The sequence below is a fragment of the Blennius ocellaris genome (genome assembly GCF_963422515.1).
Source record: "Blennius ocellaris genome assembly, chromosome: 5".
NCBI classification, from domain to species: domain Eukaryota; kingdom Metazoa; phylum Chordata; class Actinopteri; order Blenniiformes; family Blenniidae; genus Blennius; species Blennius ocellaris.
The window spans coordinates 26980421-27001409 of record NC_137654.1 but is presented as its reverse complement, the minus strand read 5'-3'; the positions used below and the strand labels follow the sequence as shown (position 1 = coordinate 27001409).

Here is a 20989-nt window from a genome sequence, read left to right as displayed (position 1 = left end):
TATTTATTCAAGGTTACAGTCGGTTATATTGTTCAATAAGGACAGAATAGAGCAAAGGACATATCTAGTTCTGTCCCATCCCCATGTTTACCCCATTATGACATTTTCCACTGGTTTTCTTAAAATGTTTTATGATTTGAAATGTTTTAATTACTTGCCAGCTGTTTTTGTTTTTTTTATTCTCTGGTTTTTCCTTATTTAACTTGTGAAAGTTATAGATCAGTATTTTCTGCAACCTTGCTGTCATATGTGCTTGTGTCCTTCCACTAATGTTATACGTTCATGGTGGTTTTAAGTACCTACAGTTAATATATTATTCATTAACTGACGTTATTTTCTATTAGATTTGACTATTAATTGATGAAGAGTGAATATTGACTTTTGACTTCTAGAAACCAGACACATTTCTTTCCGGTGGCCACTAGAGGAAGCACTTACTCCATCAATTTGATGAAGGGAAAACCGAAAGGCTTTGGCAGTTTATGGAGTGCAGGGGCTCCTCTTCATCTGCAGGAGTGTTGAAATCTACACAAACGTATAAAAAAGGAGTTTCATGCTGCGATCCAGGGAGAGACTCATTCGGGCTCCGAGTCGTTCCCCAGACAAACCATGGTGTCTGACCAATACGAATCAACCTATTTTCATGTAGCAGACGTTATAGATAGCATAGATGTCTGAGAAACTAGTGGAGAATCTTTTGTTGTGATGAACAGCAGCAGAGTCTTGTACAAAACACGAGTCTTATACAAAATTTAAATGTCATCAGTAATATTTACACAGAACAGAAATATAAATGCTTTTGATTTTGCTCTTATTGTTTAGGAGCAAAACTCAAAGATCTTAGACTTTTTCTATGTAGACAAATGGTGTAGCCTAGCTGGTGAAATGTATTATTTTAGGGCCATGATTTATGAGCTTGATGCACAGCTCCACGAATCCATCAACTCAATCCAGCTCCTTTATTTCCAGTCTTACATTAATAGACAAACTGATTAATCCAGGTATGTCTGACCTGGCGAGTGACATCAACAATGGACACCAGAGCTCTGTAAAATATCATTTAATAACAATATTAATAACTTCAGACATAACTTATTAGGTTAACACAGGTTTTGCACACAAAGCCATTGGCTGATACAGCAGTGCCTCAGAGAAGGAGTATGACCAGAATGGAATGCAAAGAGGAATATATATATACAACAACTTAAAATTATATAGATTGTACTAAAGTGAATGTATAAAATGTACAAAGTTTAATGAGTGTCAAGAAATCAGTACTGGAATCAATGTGCAGAACATAATGATCAAGCTAAACGTTACTGAGGTGATCAGAACTACAACAATATTCCTAAGATTTGGTATATATGTAATAGATCTGATTGACTCTTTAATCAATACAATCCTTCTGACTAAGACAAGAGCAAACAATACAAATAAGAATCTTTGAATTGTGGGGAAAAACAAAACCCAAGACGCACTCCCCAAACAGGGCGTCTCCTGAACTTTACATTGAGCATCGTCTTGGTATTAAACCAGAACGCCACTTAACGTGAAACAGAAAAAAAAAAAAGGTAAAAAACATAATACTGTGTATACAATGTGGTGAGCGACACTGAGCTGGGCTGTTAAATGAACCAAACCAACATGGAAAAGCATTTCTAAAAGACCGAAGGACTGTCCAGAGACGGTGGAGTCGCCGGGCCCGTCGGACCTTGAGCTGGCCGCCATGTTGTAACGCGTCTCCATTTGTCCGGAGATTCACTAAAAAAAACATGAAATCGGGCCGTCGGGTGGCTCGCGACTTCTCATATAAACGAGTTTTCATCTTCCATGGCAATGAACAACTCTGTGTGAGTACTCATGTGGCATAACAAGTCGCCGTGCGAGTCGAAACTCCTGCTGCACGTTTCGCAAGAGTACAGGCCGGTGTGAGTCTTCATGTGGCGCAGCACGCTGCTCTGTTGGCTGAAACTCTTCCCGCACGCTTGACAGGAGTACGGCTTCTCGCCCGTGTGCGTCCGAATGTGCTGAGTCAAGTGACTCCGCCGGGTGAAGCGCTTCCCGCACGTTTGACAGGAGTGCGGCTTCTCGCCCGTGTGACTCCTCATGTGAACCAGCAGGGCGCTCTGCCGGGCGAAGCCCGCGCCGCAGAATTCGCAAAACTTCTTCTCGTCGGTGGCGGCTTTCAAGTTCGGACGCAACACGTGCGTTTGGCGCACAAGTTCACCGCACGCTTCCTGGCAAAACTCGACCCGCTTCTCCGACGCGGGAGCGCCGTTGGCGTGGTCGCTGTCGAAGGTGATGAGGTCTTTCAGATCTGCAGTTATGGTCGGTTCCGAGTCATTATGCGTTATCACACGGTGGACTTCGGAGTCGTCAGGGAGGAGCTGCTCAGCGTCCGGTTCTTCTTCTTCTTCTTCTAGTTCACTCGGGTAACTTTGCTCCTCAAAAGACGGAATCCTAAAGGGATCGCCTTCAAACTTCGGCATGAGCTGCTCCTGCTCCTGGCTGCTACCGACTTCCTCCTGTTCCCCGTCAAACGGTAGAAGTCCTGGTTCCTCTTGTTCCTCTTTGATCTGTGAAAGTTCTGGTTCTAGCTGCTCTGGACAGTTTGTTTCACGTTCAAAGACCTGCTCCTCCCGAGGATCGTGGCACTGTGGGAGCTCTAGAGGGCCAAGTAGAAAGTACAACAAAAGGTTAGTTACATTAGTTGGACAGTTTAAATAAAAAAAAAACCAAACAAACTGGGGTTCAAGCTGCGGAATTCAAAACTTTCATTCGAATTTCAAAAATGGCACCTTTAGCTGCTGAACAGCTCTGTCGATTAAGGATTACTTTATTGTATTAACTTTTTCTAGGTGGTACATTCACTTATCTTCTCTCATATTAACATTCTGTTAACGGTTTACCGTGCTACCTGAGACGGGGCAATAATGAAATGTCTCTTCAAAAGACATCAATGCTCACAACCTTATTGAGCAGTCCATGTGGGGAACAACCTGATAACTTTGCCTCCAAGGATGAATATCTATTTCAGGTACTTAGTGCAGCCGGCAGGAAGGCCATTACAGGAAAGTGGATGAAACTAGAAAAACCAACAGTGGACAAGTGGATTGACGTTATATATGATGTTTTTAAGATGGAAACAATGACATTTGCCATAAGACTGCAACAAAATGTGTTCTTGAAAAGATGTGATAGATGGATCAGGTATGTTAAACTTTTGTATAATGTTAAAGAGCATGGGTCCTTTTCCATAGTCTTGCCAGGTTTTACTTCGTGATTAAAGTTTCTCCTTTTTAATTTTCTTTTTACCACCAAGGTGCACCCATATTTCCCTGTTCTCGGGAGAGTAGTTATTTAGTGATAAGATTTTAGTTGGAGTGTCTATTATAATATGGTGGAAGGAGCAATCATTCATCATCTGGCTGTTTTGTGGAGATTTAACTGGAATGTACAGATGAATGCCAAAGACAAAATGTCATGTGGGGAATTTTGTGAACCATAAAAATACCAATAAAAAAATTATAATAATTAGGGGGAAAAAAGTGGTTACAAGGATCAGGAACCGGAATATGAAGGACACATCTAATAAAGATAAGACAAGGTAAAGGATATGATCTGCTATGTGCCTTAATTTATCTTTTCTGACAGTCGTGGCAGACGATGATTTGGCAGGTGAAGATACCATCATCTTTTATTTATTTTTTTCCCTACAGAGAAAACAATGAAAGACAGAAAACGCTCAGAAGAGGGTAGACATTTCTAAACACAATCAGTCATGGACAAAACCTCTGGAGATTAATCATGTGAAACTCGATATGTTTCGTATATCAGAGCAGTGTATGTGTTCAAGACATGGCTTATTTTAAAGAAGAAATAAGATATTATTTTATATATAGCTGCACATGAAGCACTTTATTAATAATAACAATTATTATTTTAAATGCCAGAAGGATTATTACTCAGCTACCGGAAGTGCCACAGCAAACTGCAGCAGCCACCGGAAGTACCTCAGCGAGTTGCCGGTGTAACTTTTTGCATTTGTCCCCCTGTTTTAAAAAAAACGGCTGCCTCCCTATGACTTAATTTGGTAAAGAAATTTCCGCCCTGGGCAGAAATAAATAATAAATCAACTGTTGGATGTCAGTGCCTTGCCTCTTAAAGCGGCAGGTACACAGAAAAACAACACACCAGACACAAACGTCTTCTCTCTGCGGTGGGTAAACCAAACACAGCCATAGCGACAGAGATCCTCCAGGAGTGAGCTTGAATGTGTTCCGTCAGACTTTTCCGTACCTGTTCTGTGTAACTTGAGCTGAGGTTTCCAGATTTTTTCAAACAGCCTGTGCTGACGAGCAATCTCCTCCTCATACTGGGCGACAGTGTGTTCAAATACGGTGAAGATTTCCACGGCGGCAGCGGTTAGTCGCTGGTTGATAAAGTCTCTGAAAGCCTGAACTGAACTCATTGTTGCCACAGGAGAGGAAATATTTTCTTCGTGAGATTCGACAACACAAAACCCCAACAAGCTCCAAAGCGGCTTCTTTTCTCGCGTTGTTGGGAGGATCACAAGCAACGTTCAGCGCCACACTGACATCTACTGGATGCAGGTGGAACTGCAGAGAAAATTGCCTGGAATAATTTTGGGAATCATAACCAACCAATCGCCATCAAAGTTAAAAACTGATGAAGAATGTAAAGCTTCCTCTTCGAAACAGACAAACAGATAAATTCATAAATTAATGAATCAATAAATAAATCTGTTATGACTGAGATGTATATCGTATATTCTACATTTAGAATAGATAGAGTTGGGTCTACTGTGTTGGTAAGTTTCTTGCCTTTTAGCAGTTTGGGTCGTATTGTAATAATTCCTTCCTTCCAGGAGGGGGGGATAGTTCCATTTGCTAAAAATCAATTTCAAAGAATTTAGGAGTATTGTGGGAGCAGGTCTTTTCTTAATGTTTTATACCGTTCAGGTGGAAAACCGTCACTGCCAGGATGTGGTTTGACTTTTCTTTGTGTTTCTTCTCCAATTGCTTCAGTTCATCCTGTGATGAGGTATATTGTTTCATCTTTTCTTTTAGTATATTTGCTAGTATAGCCAATTAACTTACCATGACTGCTTTTAATGTATCCCATGTAACAGAGGGATTTGTCTCACCCTTGTTTTTTTAATGTTTCAGATAGTTTTATATCGGATCTTTGATGTGTTCGATTACTTACCAGATATCTAAAATTCCTGTATTCAGTCTCCTTGTTGTATTTTTCTTCCTGGAATTGAAATGAATGTTCTTACAGAATACATTATGATCAGACACATCAGCTGTGGCAGTTGTGTACATTATCTATATTTTCCTTTTGTGCTAAGTAATCAAGAGTAGAAAAAAAATGTCCATGTAACTTTCACCAGTTTTCCAATAGCTTTTTTTTTGTAAACTGCAATAAAGATTAGATATTGGCCAGTAGCTTTCTAAAACACCTGGATCAAGGCGGGGCCTTTTTAAAGAAGCGGTTTAATAACAGCCACCTGAAAGTGCGAGCGGTACGTAGCATGTTGTTGATCTAATATTGATGTACTAATCAGGGGGAAATGTCATTAAACAGTCCAGGCTGGATTGGATCTAATAGACATGTTGGGTCTGATGAAGCCACAATTGAGGAGGACTCATGGAGCTTGACAGGACCGAAGCTTCATAACTGTAAATCAACTTCTATTGACAAATGTGAATATATGGTTGATAGATTTGTGACAGCTTTGGCTACTGTGTCTTAATTTTCTATATGAATTTTGTCACTAAAGAAGTTTACGAAATCATTACTGCTCAATATGAGGTTCGACAGAGCTGTGACTTTTTGTCAGCCCGGTTGCAGTGTTGAAGAGAAACCTGGGGTTATTCTTGTTTTCTTCTATTGATGAGGAAAAGGAGGCAGTTCTTGTTTTTCTGAGGACTTGTCTTAAAAATTATTATAATTTTTTTTACATTTCTTATAGATTAACAAACTATATGTCCAGGCTGTATGAAATTCTTCTAATTGAGTTTGATAAACACATTAAACACCTTGATTTTGTAATGATATGACATCAGTTGAAATTAATCATTTGAATACATTTCTAAGAAAAAAAAATCCAAATCTGTAAACAAATCTAGGAATGTAAATTTGTACTATGACAGTTCATGTTGAAGTAACATTTCATAAAATGTTGGAAAACATTACATATCAAAATATGTAGTAAAGTGTACAGCGTGTGAAAGATTGACCATTTTCTTGGTTTTTGAATATTTGTGTGTTTTTTTCCAGCCTTTTTTCTTTGTTTCCTTTACGTTACTTGAGGTTTAGGATTCATTCATCAGATATTTCCACTTCTTGGTTCCTCGTCTTTATTTGACACACAGCATCCAAAACCAGGGGCATCAGATGTTCTCTCGCTTGAAGCAGCAGGCTAAAAAATGTCTTTATTCACATGCAGCAGTCGGTTGTCAGATTACAGAACAGAGACAAGACATAATACTTAGAGCTAAAGTAGTTGCACGTAGGTCTACTCACGTAAACACACTAACCCCCTAATCACCCCAGAAGCAGAAAAAAGCATAACAAGGGAAAAAAAATCAAATAAACTGTGCAAACAATGCATCAACATTACTATTGTTTGTAGCACTATTGTGAACACACTGCCTTCATTCTGTCAAAGCAAAGCGGATGTGTATTTTCTCTAACTGGGGAATCATCCCCACTACCTCAGTGTCCCCTCAAGGAATACTGTATTGTAAGGTATTGCTGAGATAATATTTAGTAAAAAGCATAGAAAAGACTCTTTACACAGACCGGTTGGTGGTTCAGTTGAATAAAGATATGTTGAGTTCCAATGAAGGAAACTTAAAGGCAACTTTTACTAATTCAACTTGTCAGCTGGTGACGAATTTAAACTGTGAACGATGTAGAATTCTGTGACTATTTGTGTCTGGATATAAGTTAACCAAAGTATAAACAGCTTCAAACCAGTGAAACGGGCAAGTTCCGGTGAATACCAAATCAGCACATACATGGGAAGTCATATAAAGCACCTTTTATATACGATTACGAGGAACAGATTGGAATCTGGACTCATCCGAAATCCGTCTGGACAGATTGGAATTCCGTTGTGGGCCGGCCCAGAACGACTTTCCAATCATATATATATGCAATTCAAACACATGTATCTAATTCAACATGCCTGGAAATTGGTGGGAATAAGTAGAACTTATTTAATCCTACCGCTTCTCCAATATTCAATAATCACGTTTCATAATAATCTTGTTGCTTAGTATTTGTTTGTCTCATCTTCTCATTCATTTGCAGGTCAGTTTTTCATGTGTACATAGTTTTATTATTAATAATTAACATATTATTCATTAACTATGTTTTAATTAAGTTAAATTATGATTTTTGGGAATGACTTGTACTAGTTTAACATGGAATTCCAATCTGGGCGAGATTCTGGATGGGGTCAGATTCCAATCTGGGCCTCGACATATACATATATATATATAGAAAAAAAAATCTATGACGCATTGGTTTTCTATTGTTTAGTCATAATCCTCCTCATCTTGATCCCGACCACAATAAATTGTGTGAAGGACATGGAATGAAATGCTTCACAAGTTTTTCATGGACGTAGATTTTGGGAAACAACATTCTTTGTAGACATCCTCCTCATTTTCATTTTTTTTTAAATGGCAAAACTTTCCAAACTTTGAGTTTCAAGAATGCAAAAAAAAAGAAAACTCACATGGGAACCTGAAAGCATTTCACTTTCATTCCCTTCAAGTTATGGGTTTCTATTTTTCACCTCTCTTAATATTTCATCAGTTTATTGCCCACCTTCTCCATCTGTACAAAAACGACAATAAAAAAAAAAAAATATTGATTTCATATATAAACTACTTTTAATTCATCACTCAAGTTTTTTGTCTTTTTAATTACCGTTATTATTTAAATTATCGGCTCCTCGCCCTCATTTTTATCCATCATCTTCCCTTCACTTCCTCTGTATTTCCTTTTCTTTCTTTTTTTTACTTTTTGTAGTTGCCGAACTGGATGGCGAGTCGGTTGCTGACGCAGCGAAACGTCGCCGGCTGCACCTCCCAGTAGTGCACGGGGTTCGCGAACAGGCTGATGCCATTATAGAACGTCCTCTTCATCCCAAACCCGCGGGGGCAGAAGTCGTCCACGCCCACATGGCCGATGTTGTTGGAATGGAGGTAAACCACCTGAGGGGGACGAGCGTCACGGCAGGGGGTGAAACACATGCAGACGAGAGGCTCGCGTACAGATATATAGGCATAGGAGGAGAGGACAAGGTGCAGACGGGGACTCACTTGCAGGAACTTCATGTCCGGCAGGCCTCTGGGGACATTAGTGAGCCGGTTGTTGTCCAGGTGAAGCTCTCTGAGCTGCGGCAGGTAGGACAGGCTTCCGTTCTCGATGTTGCGGATGTGGTTAAAGCCGAGGCCCAACCTGGCGCCAGGCACAAAGATTAAAAAAAAAAAAAACATTATTTCAAAGTACATCGAGTATTTCTGCAGCCTGGAGATGGTCGTGAAACCATGAATTACACCGTCAGGATGAGATTTATCAAAGGAAGTGGATGAAAAGTGGATCGTAATAGAGAGCGAGCAACAAAAGAGGAAAGGGACAGATGGGAATTTAACCATTTACACATTACAAGATGGGCTGGAGTCACACAAAAAAAACAACCAAAAAACGACACGCAATCAGAAAGTAGGTCTATTTTCCTGCTTCTTTTGAGTGTGGATGGAGTTTCTATTATTCCCCATGCTGCTAAAAAGAGGACGCTTCTCTACCGTTGCAGAGGCGAAGCCATTCAGAGCTTAAAAAGAGGTGTGTGAGTGTGAAAGACACCTGTAGAGGTTTTTGTAGCGGCTCAGGTCCTCCAGTTCCACAGCCTGGATCTGATTGTGGTCCAGGTGGAGCTCGTGGAGACTCTCCGGGAGATCTGAAAGGTGGACATTTCCCTTCACAATCACAATCTTTTTTTTTTTTTTTTTTTTGTGTGGAGTAATAGTTTTGCCTTGTAATCTCGCCTCAATAATAAATTGCAGTACTGTTTATTGATGATGTGCAGGATAACGATGCTCTTCTGCTGCACAGCACAGAAAGGTAATGTAATTTAAAAGTGCTAAAAAAAATACACAGTGTGCAGGAACATTAACGTATACTGGTTCAATTACAAATACATTTGTCAAATATGATGTGAGCAGCCATCGAATACAGTGAACATCCAGTTAACTCTTAACATGTCGTTCAAACATTTGATTAAAACATTTTTTTTTCTAACAAAACCTTGAGAAATTAGCCAAAGGTGCTGAACCTGAACCTCAAAGAGTCTGGTGTCAATTCAATTCGAAGTTTTAAATCACCTAAAGTCAAGTTTTCAGAGTCTGGTACTTGTTTAAAAAAAAAAAAAAGTATAATGTCTACAATTTCAATAATCCAGTTCTGCTTGAAAGAGGCTGGTCCGGTACGACAAAGTGAAAATAATCCAAGTAAAATTTCAAGTCTGGGTTTATTTTAAAGAGTTCAGATGTGGTTTGAAAGTCCAGATCATATGTTAAATGTTCAGGTTGCACTTCAATCTTTAATCTACATCAGAGAGCTGTTTTGAAAAGTTCGCCTGTGATTTAGAGATAAAAGATCTTAACACAATAGAGATTAAAAACACGTTAATGACAGAGCTCTGGGAGCTTTCACTCCAGCTGATTGCTTGCTGGCTCCAAGTGGTAAACCACGTTCCCTAAACAGCTGGACTCGTCCCGCCGAGGAGAAATTCAACTCAGACGCATGCATCGACACTGAAGCCTGAGCCGCACGGAGGCGTCGTTACCTTTTGGCACGCCGGTGAGTTTCGCCTCCGATATGCGCAGATAATTCAGTTTCAGTCCCTTAAAAGCTCCGGGCTCGAAACCGCTGTTGTGGATGGGGTTTGCTCCCATTTCTGCAAGATACAGAGAACATCTGGGGCATGAAATAAAAACGTCGTCCCTTTAATCTTAAAAAAAAAAAGGAAAAAGAAGAAGTCCCGTGCCAATGTGGCAGAGGCGGCGGCGAGCGCCGCAGGACTTGGCCCCCATTTTGTTTGAGTCGTCAGCCTCCCTGACCTATGCAGTTCATGTTGCTCAGTCCAGCGAAGGCGCCGGCTGACACCTTCTTGATGCGGTTCTCGTGGATCCTCATCTCCACCAGAGAGGCCGGCAGGTTCTGCGGGATGGTGGTCAGCAGATTCTTGGAGAAGTAGAGCTTCTGCATCTGCTTCAAGGGGGCGAACGTCCTGGGATGGACTTTGGAAATTTGGTTATTCCTCAGGGAGAGGCCCTGAAAGGAAACATCAGAGAGCACATTTAAAACCCATTTTATTGTATTTTATAATAATAATAATAATATTTTTAAATAAAAGAAGCTATGCTCATACACAAAGCACATACAGGAGCCCCGTTTCGTAAACCCCTTGTCACAGTAAATGAGAGTGTGAGTGAATGAAAACAGATCGGCTGTCCGCCTCCACCTGCGCCGGGCCGACAGACACAGACAGATGAAGCCTGAGGTAAACAAGCCTTCAATAGAGATGTCATTGTATAATGTCATGTCAGGAGTTTCCGAAGTTGCCAGACTTAATATTGCTCTTGGTCAGCACTCCTGAACGTGGGTCAAGAGAGCCTGAAAACTCCCATTTGGCTCGAGGCTCGACTTTAATACAATTAAAGCTCTCAGAGCGAAGGGCGGCACTTAAAAAAAAAAAAAAAAAAAAAAAAGAGCAAGAGAGAGGAAATGAACATGTAAATCCCAGACAGAGGAAACGGAGCTCATAATGATATTTCTCGAGCAAAAACCGAGATGAGTCAGTTTTCTCGAGACGAGCTGTGAGACATTATGACTGTAAGCAGCTGCTTTTTCTTACATATAAGTGAGGGAGGCCTCTGAAGTCATGCTCCTTGAGCTCCGTGATACGGTTGTTCTGCAGGTCCAGGAACTTTGTGTCCTGAGGAATATTCTTCGGCACCTCCGTCAAACCTGCGGACCAAAGAAAACAGCAGATGGGAATCGTCCTCCGTCAAAAGCTTCGCCGGGTGACGGTGAACCGACACCCTCAGAAGCCCGTTTGTTTTCTCGAGGGCAACAGCCGAGAACGTTCTTGGCCACCCCGGGACTTTGGAAAATAAATAGTCACGGTGTGTTTCAAACCTGCATCAGGCCTAAAAATTAAACCAATCACACGCCCACACACACACACACACACACACACACTCACAACGGTAAATGAGTACTTGTGTTGCTCCCAGACTATTATTTGAATGAAAGGTGGGTACACACACACACACACACACACACACACACACACACACACACACACACACACACACACACACACACACACACACACACACACACACACACCCTTACACCAGATGGGGACACCAGATGTTTTCCATCTGGTTTCTATTTGACAGAAGTCACAAATGATGTGATTTTAAATACCATCAGCAAAGTCACACGTCGGATGGAAAGGACGAGGGCACCACCCAGACACTTTCGAATACAATCCGACTGACGTGTGTGTTGTTAACGTGGGAGCCTAAAACCGCAATGAATTGAGGATAAGTGTCCAGATTTTTGGGCTCTTTTGGGGAAAAAAAGATCAGTTGGGAACAGTAAAAAAAAAAAATTTGCAGGGGAAAAAAAAAAAAAAAAAGTCTATTGAGCCACAAATTCATCCAGGACAAGAACAGATGGCGACAAGTGGGTTATTATTGTGGCGTTAGGAAATACACCTGCGCCCTTCCACTCGGGGATCACTGGAAAAAGACCGGGCACACGCACAGACACAGAAAGCAGTAATCATTAGCGGGACCACATCACAGGGCCACGTGGACGAGTGTATCAGATGTGGTCAGTGGCGCAGACAGGCTGCTGCTGCTGCTGCTGCGACGGGCCCCGGGCTTCATCTGGACCGACACCATGATGCAACACAGGCCCTCCGTGGTAGGGGGGGGGAGCGCCAGCTGTCCCACTGGGATCCAGTCTACCGCCGACCACATCTGATCCCACAGGACCGTTACCCGGCGCTGTCCATCCAGAGTTAAGTTTAGATATATGGCTTTGGTTGCGCTGCGCCACACCCTCCATGACACCACACAGCTCGAAGCCTTCAGCAGCTTTCTGCTCAAACCACATCCACACGGCGCTGAGAGACTGCATTTCCACTAAAGAGCCAGTGATTAATAACGTTTATTCGTACGCAGCTCGCAAGGGTCTTGGAGGTGGGATGTCACCTGGTTGGATTTATGGGGGGGGGGGGGGATATTTACTTATCCATCCTGCCAGCTGGAGACCTCTGAACCTTTGTTGCATGCATCAGATCTAACAGACGTGATAAACACATCATGGGGGAGAAAAACACACTTTCACTCGGAGCTTGATTAAGTGACTCCTGTGACCCCCCCCCCCCAAAAAAAAGCCACAAACCACAGCTCCTCACCCATATCTGCCACAAATCTCCCAGCTTCCACCGCCAACTGACAAACCTTAGCGCCTGGCGAAAACCTCAGCGCCCCCTAACACAAATACTCAGCATCACGCTGGGATGCACACTGAGAGGAGACAGACGCCACCACCGAAATACATCTGTTCTAAATAAGCACTTGACATCTCGGAAATTATACGCTTCCACATTTACCCGGCGCAGCGAGACCAGGGACAGTAAATACATAGAGCTTGTAAAATGATGATGCGACAAAACCATCATGTCTAAACAGGGACGCCTTATTAGAGTTATATAGCCGGTATGATGTGAGGAATCTTTATGTTTATAAAAAGGGACTTAAAAGGAGTTTTCCTCTGGCCCTGTAAGAATAGACGGAGGAGGAAAAGCGTTGCTCCTTTTAATATCTCCACTCGGGGAAATTGTCCGTGGAAATGACTGAAATTAGGCACGAAAGAGCCGGTTACTTTTAAATCCTCTACTCGTTTCATTATATCACTCGCAATCGCCATTCCAAAGTTAACTCAAACTCTTTAAAGACGCTTTTAGACTCCGTAAAACTGACTCCCTTTTTCTTCCATCACCTCCTTCTGTTTTGGGTTTCCATCAAATATCCTGCACATGAAGCAGCTCCTCAGACATTTTTGAACTCTTCCCATCAAAGTGGCTCCTTCTTACTTAATATATTTGATATTGTGTCTTTTCCTGTGTGATCCCTTGAGTCCTTCTCTCCCTTCCTTGATCCCTCGCCCTCTCTCATCTTTTTTTTTTTTTTCCCTTTTTGGCTCACACCATTCCTCCTCCTCCTCCGCCCGGGACCCTCAAAGTCAGGCACACGAAATCCCTCAGAGGGATGTCTTTCTTGTGAAACTATTCCAGCATTAAAGGGAGGAATAGTCTCCCTTCGATAACGCGTCAAACCAGAGGGGGGGGGGGGATTTATTCTCTCGCACGCGTGAGAAACCGCGACAAGGCGTCAGGCGTTCGCTTCCCGGCTCACACACTCGCACTGACCGAGGTCGGAACACTGGACGACCCGGAGCCGGCAGTGGCAGCCGAAGGGGCACATGTGTACGTCAGGGGGCAGGATCTCCGCGGTGGCCGAGCCTTCTTCCTCGTCCCTCATCATCGCCATCAGCCCGCCGCTGTCTATACTGTCCATGGCAAAGTCCCAGAAGCCCCTCTGCTCGAAGGGCAAGGCAGAGGAGGCGGCGAGCAGCTGGGCCACGCACAGGAAGAGCAGGAGGGAGCAATGTGGCAACATCTTCCACTTTTACGCCTGAGAACACAGAGACAGGGAGCAGAAGGTGATTAATAGTTTATTTTGTACGATTAGCTACTGACAGCTGAAACAATGGAGGCTAATGTGTGTGATGATGTTGGATTATATGGACTTTTACTGTGTTTCGTTTCCTCCCTTCATAATGATTAAACCAGACTAAAATACAATGTCTGGGACGATGCACTGAGGATCGGAGGCAGCTCCAAACACATTTTCAAAATATGAATCTTTTCCTTCTAAAGGCCGTCAACCAGGGTGTGTCCTGCAAATTCAAGCTCTGACAGAGCTTGTGCAAAAATTCTCTATAACTATCTATGACGGAAGAATTAAAAATCAAGATTCAGAAATGCACATTAAAATTCGGGTTCATTCTGGGACAAATGGCTTTTCTACATACACAAACCAAGTGTGACGTGCCTAAAGGTATATATATGGTGCTGATTGCACAGAAGGGAAAGGAAAACGACCCGGAGAAACTTCCACTCTTTCAACCTGATTAATCCCATGACGCACTGCAACGTGGGTGCAGAGCAGTGGTCAGTGGTAAATTGACAGTGAAATATTATGAAATGGTCTGCTTATCCTTAATTACAAAGGCCGGCTGTTTATACCACACCAAACAGGGCGACTATAGTTGGAGGCCGGGTTGAGGAGAAACGCACTCATTCCCCTGTCATACGTGCCAGGAGTCAGCTCTTTGGGAAGGAAAGTCGCTAAAGCCACACCAAAATGTCACTGTCTGCTTCCTACCGTTCCCGAGAGAACCGGTCTCCTCTCACTGGCCAATCAGATAGCACAGGGGGGGACAACACCGGAGCGGTGGAAAAGTTTATTCCAGCAAATGAGCTTTTGCAAACAAAGCACCCCATTCATCCCCAAGGAGGAAAAAAAAAAAAAAAAAAAAAAAGGGGTGTGCAAAATGCAAGTGCAAAAATGTGTGTGTGAAAAAAAAAAAAAAAAAACACAAACTCCATGATGTCAGACTTGTGCGTGCACACACACGCTGCTAATTGAGGTCGCCTGACATGTGAGCAATGGACGTGTTTGTTTGCTTGCTTTATCCTGCGCTGACCCAGCTAACACTTCACCACCCCCCCCCCAGGCCAACCTGAAAACTAGTCCCTAGAAAAACAAATTATTACCAGGCCAATTGATGCCTACAAGCAGGAAGCTGTGACCTTGGAGGCCATTCGAATGATGTAAAGCCCAGTCCTCCACTGGACACAGGCGTGATCCAAAACCCTATAATCTCCAGCCCACTGATGTCCAGCTTGCAGAAGTAGAGATGATCAACGGGATGATGACCATCGAAAGGTGATGAGAGCAAAAACCAAAAGCAGATGAGACAGGATTTCTACATTCTGTTTTTGTGTTTTGCAGTTCTATGGGAACTCATCCCCCCCAATTGCATTTATTGTCCCAGGATGTTTCTAGTTTTCACAAGAATGTCTGTAAAACCAAAAAACTAAACTAAACATTAAAAAATAAATAAAAAAATCTGTGAGGGAGTTTAAAGAGGACTTCTCTGTTGGAGGAACATTTTTCATTCCAAGCTTCAATAAAATAAAAAAAAGAAAGTTCAATAAACTGATACTGATCCTTCAAAATTACACAAGTAATTCTGTGAGAATGCCTCCCAGGATGGAGCACAGGAATGTGGTCAGAGTCAAACATCACAGTGGGAATGTAATGGAGAAAGTCAGTGATGAGTCCACGCATAAGACCGTGAGAACGCCATGGAAATGTGATTTTTTTTTGGTTTTGTGTTGCTAACAATATGTATAATAATTGCTTATGCGATCATCTGCAACTGCAAATGATTTCGCCCCTTCAGATCATTTTCAGGGGCATTAAATATGAATTAAACAAAATAAGGTTTTGCATGATGTGGATCCAGGCCTGGGAGCACGAATGCAGTTCTGCAGTTCTGCAGTTCTGTTCCCCGCCATAAAAATAGCTGCCAAATTATACCATTTTGTAGAAAAGAAGAGGGGGAAAAAAACACACACACACACCACTGGCCTTGACTTGGCCAGAAGAATGCAGCCAAGAGGACACAGCCAGGGCAGATATAGTCAGCGTCACACAATGACACACTTAAAGAGCTGGAATTAGTTTTTCTTTGTGCTCTGCAACAGTATGGGAGGTGTAAAAAAGCATGCACTATGTTGTAAATCTAAGAAAGCAACACTTAAGACTCCAGTTCTGCGGAGAGGTTCCGTTGATTGGTCGGAAAAGCTGGATAAGTTGCCTGCTGTTTGTGGAGATGCAGCGGAGGATGGGGATTTGCAGATAAGAGATGTTTGGTGAGGCAGAGACAAAAGGACCAACAGGGGTTTAAGTACAGTCTAATACATCCAGGAACAACTGTAAAGCTATTATAAACACAGCGCGACAATCGGACTGAACTGCATCCCACGGCGACGCAGCCTCTCTTTTAGTAATAACCACTTTTAGCCGGCCCTGTTGTTTGCGCACGCAAATTCCTCTTCTCTGCCTCCATTTAAGCCGCGAGCTGTCAAACATCCGGTCCCGGGACGAAAACAAACCAAAGGCTCCGATCTTAATTGCTGTTGCCACGGCTCACCCTCCAATCCCGAAGGTTTAATAGACGGATGGATGGAGAAGATGGATGAGCAGCGATCCGTGTCTCTGTCACTGGGTTCTGTCTCCTAAGTGGAAGGGACACAAACGCTGCGAAGATCCATGGAAGAGTCTAATCAGCGGCTGCGTGACGGGAACCATCAACAACGTCTGCAGCAACGGACAGATACACCAACTCGTATAGTAATCTCCCAATGCCTCGCTTACGTACTTTAAAAAAAAAGAACTGTCTCAACAAGCAATGGAAGACACACACCTCTGAAGATCTCACTTTGTCCCTGATGGAGACAAAAGCTTGTGGAGGAGTGAAGGATGACGAGACGTCGACTGACAATAAAGCACAGTCGTATCAGTTGTTTGAGTTTCCCACATGCGGCGCCTCAGATTGGCTTTACATTTCCTATAAGCGCGATCCATCATGCAGCCGGGTGCTTGTCAACGACCCACTTTAAAGTGATCACTTAAAAGTGACTTCGGTTTCCCACGAAGGAAGCCGACAGGCCCTTTCTCTTCTCGCCAGAAAAAAACTCATATTTGACTTATGTGGCCTTTGTGTGGGTCGGGAATATTACTTTCCTGCTTTGTTTGCTCTCCCATGACGGTGGAGGACAGAGACACAATCAGACAGAGATCAAGACGTGACGGCGATTTGTATTCAAGCTGTGCCTTTCCCGGCGTTGGCAGCGCTGTGAGCGGAGTCCGAGGTGGGGCAGGGAGCCCCCCCCCACCGGAAGCCAACTGGCACCACAACGCTTGGTGTATTGGCAGCCGCCACGTCAACACTCAGCGACTATTAAAAAAAAAAAAATCACATGGAGGCTCCAAGAGATCCCGGCGCTTTCTGTGCACAAAGGGATCGACATGGCTTTGATCTGCTCGCACAATAAAACGCCGCCTCGCGTGGGGTCCCCCGGCGGGGGTTACTCCGACTGTATGTGTTATGATCTTTTTCTGCAAACTATCATTTTTCCTCTGCGCCACATCGAAAAGAAGAAAAGGGGAAGAAAAAAAAGGAGAACAAATGTTTGCGGATTGGAAGCCATGCTGCACCAGATGTTATCCCGCATACCCATAAACACCTGCACTACATAAACCACAGGCTTATTTAAAAGGTCCTATTGCTCCCAAAAAAAAAAAAAAAAAGATCTGGGGATTTGCAAGATCTTGCCGATTTCAATGTGCCGACTTCCTGCAAACACACACACACACACACACACACACACAAACAAACAGACACACATTGTGGTGCACGTTTCCCCAAATTCACACACTCTCCTCAAATACAGGCTGTATACAGCTAGGCGTGTCCGTTAAGAGCTTTCGGGTGGAGTTAACTGCACCGGCGGCTGTAATTTGGTGACTGGCATCCCTAAAAAAAGGAGCCAGTTTGGCAGCTTCGCCGGTGCCGCCGAGCTTGGATGTGGTGGCGAGCCGCTGCTGGAGAGACGAGGCCCGAGCGGCGAGCGGAGCAACGCACAGGACGACGCAAGGAGGCCATATTGTTTCAGCCGCAGGTTGGGGGGAGGGGCAGATGATCTTTGAATAAGAGACAAGAGCGTTCGCATACCGTCAAATATGTCTACAAAATCATCAACTTCGTAAAAATCGAGACATTTACGAAGAGCAGATACGTCTGGAGGGTGAAAGGTTTGGGAAATAAAAGAAGTTGGTGCAGACAGGTGAGTGGAGGGCAGGTGGAGGGCAGGTGGAGGGCGTCTCACGCCACTAATGGGCAGGCGGACTGGACGGTCAGGAAACACATCGAGACCATCACTTTGGATGTCTGACCCCCCCCTGTCCAGCCAGACACCGTCTGCTCTTTGAAAGGGCCATGAAGTTATACTGGGAAATTAAAAAAAATATAATAAAAGACCAGAATTTGGGCCGCTGTGGAGAAAAAAACGTCATGTTTACTCATTTTATTATACATGGCAATAATCTTCCTCCCCGATAAAGTTTCAAAGGTCTGAACGCTGTGGCACACTGGGCTGGATTTGAGGGCAGAGCCAGAACAAAGTCACCCGATTGGCACGTTTTCACTATAATTATTCTCCCCAAATGAAGAAGCGGGAAGAGACATGAAAGTAAGACCCCCCCCCCCCCTCCCTGTATGAAGTTTGTTTCATTCAAAGAGCGGGACGACAGAATGGCTGCGTATCAAACGAGATGGCAAACGACTGGAAATTAAGATTGCTTGATTATCAGCTCAGTGTCAGACGTCTTCAGAGGGCTGTTGCGCCATCTAGAGGAGGGTTGGCGTGAGAGTCAGAGGAGAGATGCATCAGATGCAGCCGCTGAACCGAAAGATGGAACAGGTTGAAGTCAGAAGCCACAGAAAATAAAGAAAGAAAGAAAGAATTTGCAGGGACATAAAGACATTAAATAAAGTGGTGTGTTTGAACACGAACATTGCCTGCTGTTGCTGAATCCACAACAAATCTTAAATACAACTAATGCATGTTTGAATAAAATGCAACAACAATGCAAAACTTTTATATATATAAAGAAATAAAGTTGTTTTTTTCCCCCCTCAAAGTAGGAAGGGTAGTTGCTATTAACACTACTTTAAAGTTAATGTACCTCACAAAAGTATAAGAAGAGAAGAAGTCTAAAATCACACAGACTAAACAAAATACTGAAATAATGTAATTTCTTACCTTTTGGACAGAAATAAGATTAATTCCAAGTTCCGGAAAGAAAGCTGAAAGGTTTGTTGGTCGTTTTTTTTTTTGTGTGTGTTTTTTTTTCCTCCTCTCAGTTTATCCTGCTGATTGGAAAAAAAAGAAAAAGGAAAAAAAGAAAGTGTTCCTCACATTTAGGGATAATTTGGGTCCTGTGACATCCAGCTGCAGCTCCTCCAACACTGTGCAGCGCGTCCGGCCACCGTGTGCACTGAGATCCAGACCCAGCAAGTGACTGCGTCCCGAAGAGGAGGAGGAGGAGGAGGATGGGGGGGGGGGGGGGGGGGGGGGCAGAACATTAACCAGCCAGCCTCCTTTCTCCCCTTTTTTGGAGGGAGGGATGAGGAGGTGGAGGTGGAGCAGGAGGGGGAGAGGCCTGAGTGCAGACTGTGCTGTTTCAGTAGCTGATGCAGTGAAACAGTTTGTACTGTATAGCTGAGGGTTTTGTTTTTTATAACCACAAGTCGCCATTTCTGCGGATCCTCAGAGGAAAGTCGTGTTGGCGGAAGAAATCAACCATCAACAACGTCTCAGACAGTCTAACTTGCCCAGAGGTGATAAAGTGGGTTTACTGGGACTCCTGACCATGTGACCAACAGGTAGATTAGATCAACTCCACGCCCAGCAATATTAGTATTATTATTATTATTATTATTATTATGTTGTGTTAAGTTAAATGGCTAAGTGAAATGATGTTGTATTGTACTAGCCTACCTCCTAATTTGTATTTAGTTTTTTAAATGGTGTCAAACATAAAGCCCATGGGCCAGAACTGGCTCACAAATGGGGGGGGGGCACAAAGAAATTACAAAGAAAATATTTTGTTTGCAAAGAAATTTCTTCAGAGCAGCGAACACAAGACAACATGGACACGCGAGCTGAGATCTCGGTTCTGCTTCCAGTAAAGTTAGCCTCCTTGTTGCCGTCAAACTCGCTTCAGCGCCATGTTGCCAGGGCGAGTTTGTAAAAACACCCATAATGCAACAGCTATAGGAGAAGTGGCGAAAGTCCCGAAGAGATTCGAGACCAAGAGTTGAAGCCAGAGATGAAAAACAAAAACTCAAAAACTCAGACTATGAAATGGAAATGATAGAATTCAATTGCGACTGCATAGGGGGTGGGAGTCCCATCCCATCTCCCCCCCATACCCCCCCCCCCCCCCCCCCCCCCCCGCCAACATGGCAGCTCCGCCCCAGTAAACAAACTTGCCTGATGCATATTATTCCTCCTTAAAGCGAACCATCCAAACTACAAGCTGCACAGTTTTAAAAAAAACAACTTGTATTATTTATCCCAAAATGCAGGATTTCACCAGAATGTTCTTATTTCTGCTGCATTTCTAAATGAACCTCAGATTCTTTCTCCTCCAGAAAAATCACAGTGACAGGAAGGAGGAGTAGAAGACACTGCAAATTATTTTAACGTTGTCTGAGATCTGCAGTTGCCATGTTTAATTGCACATGACGGCAATTCAGATGAAACACACTGTAATTAAGCTCTGCCAATTTAAACATGAGCTAAAGCAGGGGATTCTTCTCTTGCACATCTTTGTCCACCTGGAAAGGCAGCATGCACTGGGACCAGCGCAGAAGCTCGCTTTATTTGTACTACAGCATTGCATACGGATTTCTGTTTAATACAATCAAATCATTTTCAAATGGGAAAATGACAAATATTGATATTGATAAATAACAAAGACCTCAGGTAGATATCAAGAGTTTAAATTTCTCTATGTGAACATAAGAAGCTGTTCGTGCATCAGATGTGGCCAAGCTTCTGTTATGCAACAGGAAATAAGTAGACGAACATCCAGAGGAAATTTACTTTTTAAGAAAAAAGACAATTGATGGCCATTCCAACCATATTTTTCTATGGAAGCCG

General features: G+C 43.1%; 2 protein-coding genes across 3 annotated transcripts; both read right to left on the bottom strand.

Annotated features, from left to right (window-relative positions):
- Positions 1-1370: 1370 nt before the first annotated feature.
- LOC308130636 (uncharacterized protein) lies at positions 1371-4430 on the bottom strand. The gene is made up of 2 exons (XM_080497048.1): positions 4300-4430; positions 1371-2665 (listed from the first exon to the last, which is right to left on the bottom strand). The coding sequence occupies exon 2, from the start codon at positions 2487-2489 to the stop codon at positions 1806-1808; it is 684 nt and encodes a 227-aa protein (XP_080353174.1). The 5' UTR covers positions 2490-2665; positions 4300-4430; the 3' UTR covers positions 1371-1805.
- Positions 4431-6369: 1939 nt separating this feature from the next.
- On the bottom strand, positions 6370-19375 carry bgnb (biglycan b). 2 transcript variants are annotated; one of them, XM_080497202.1, is made up of 8 exons: positions 19241-19375; positions 13556-13820; positions 10961-11073; positions 10164-10377; positions 9890-10000; positions 8908-9001; positions 8364-8502; positions 6370-8255 (listed from the first exon to the last, which is right to left on the bottom strand). In XM_080497202.1, the coding sequence occupies exons 2-8, from the start codon at positions 13803-13805 to the stop codon at positions 8058-8060; spliced, it is 1119 nt and encodes a 372-aa protein (XP_080353328.1). In that variant the 5' UTR covers positions 13806-13820; positions 19241-19375; the 3' UTR covers positions 6370-8057. The 2 variants fall into 2 exon arrangements, with proteins under 2 accessions (XP_080353328.1, XP_080353327.1); XM_080497201.1 differs by having other exon boundaries at positions 19085-19326.
- Between the last annotated feature and the right edge of the window lie 1614 nt (positions 19376-20989).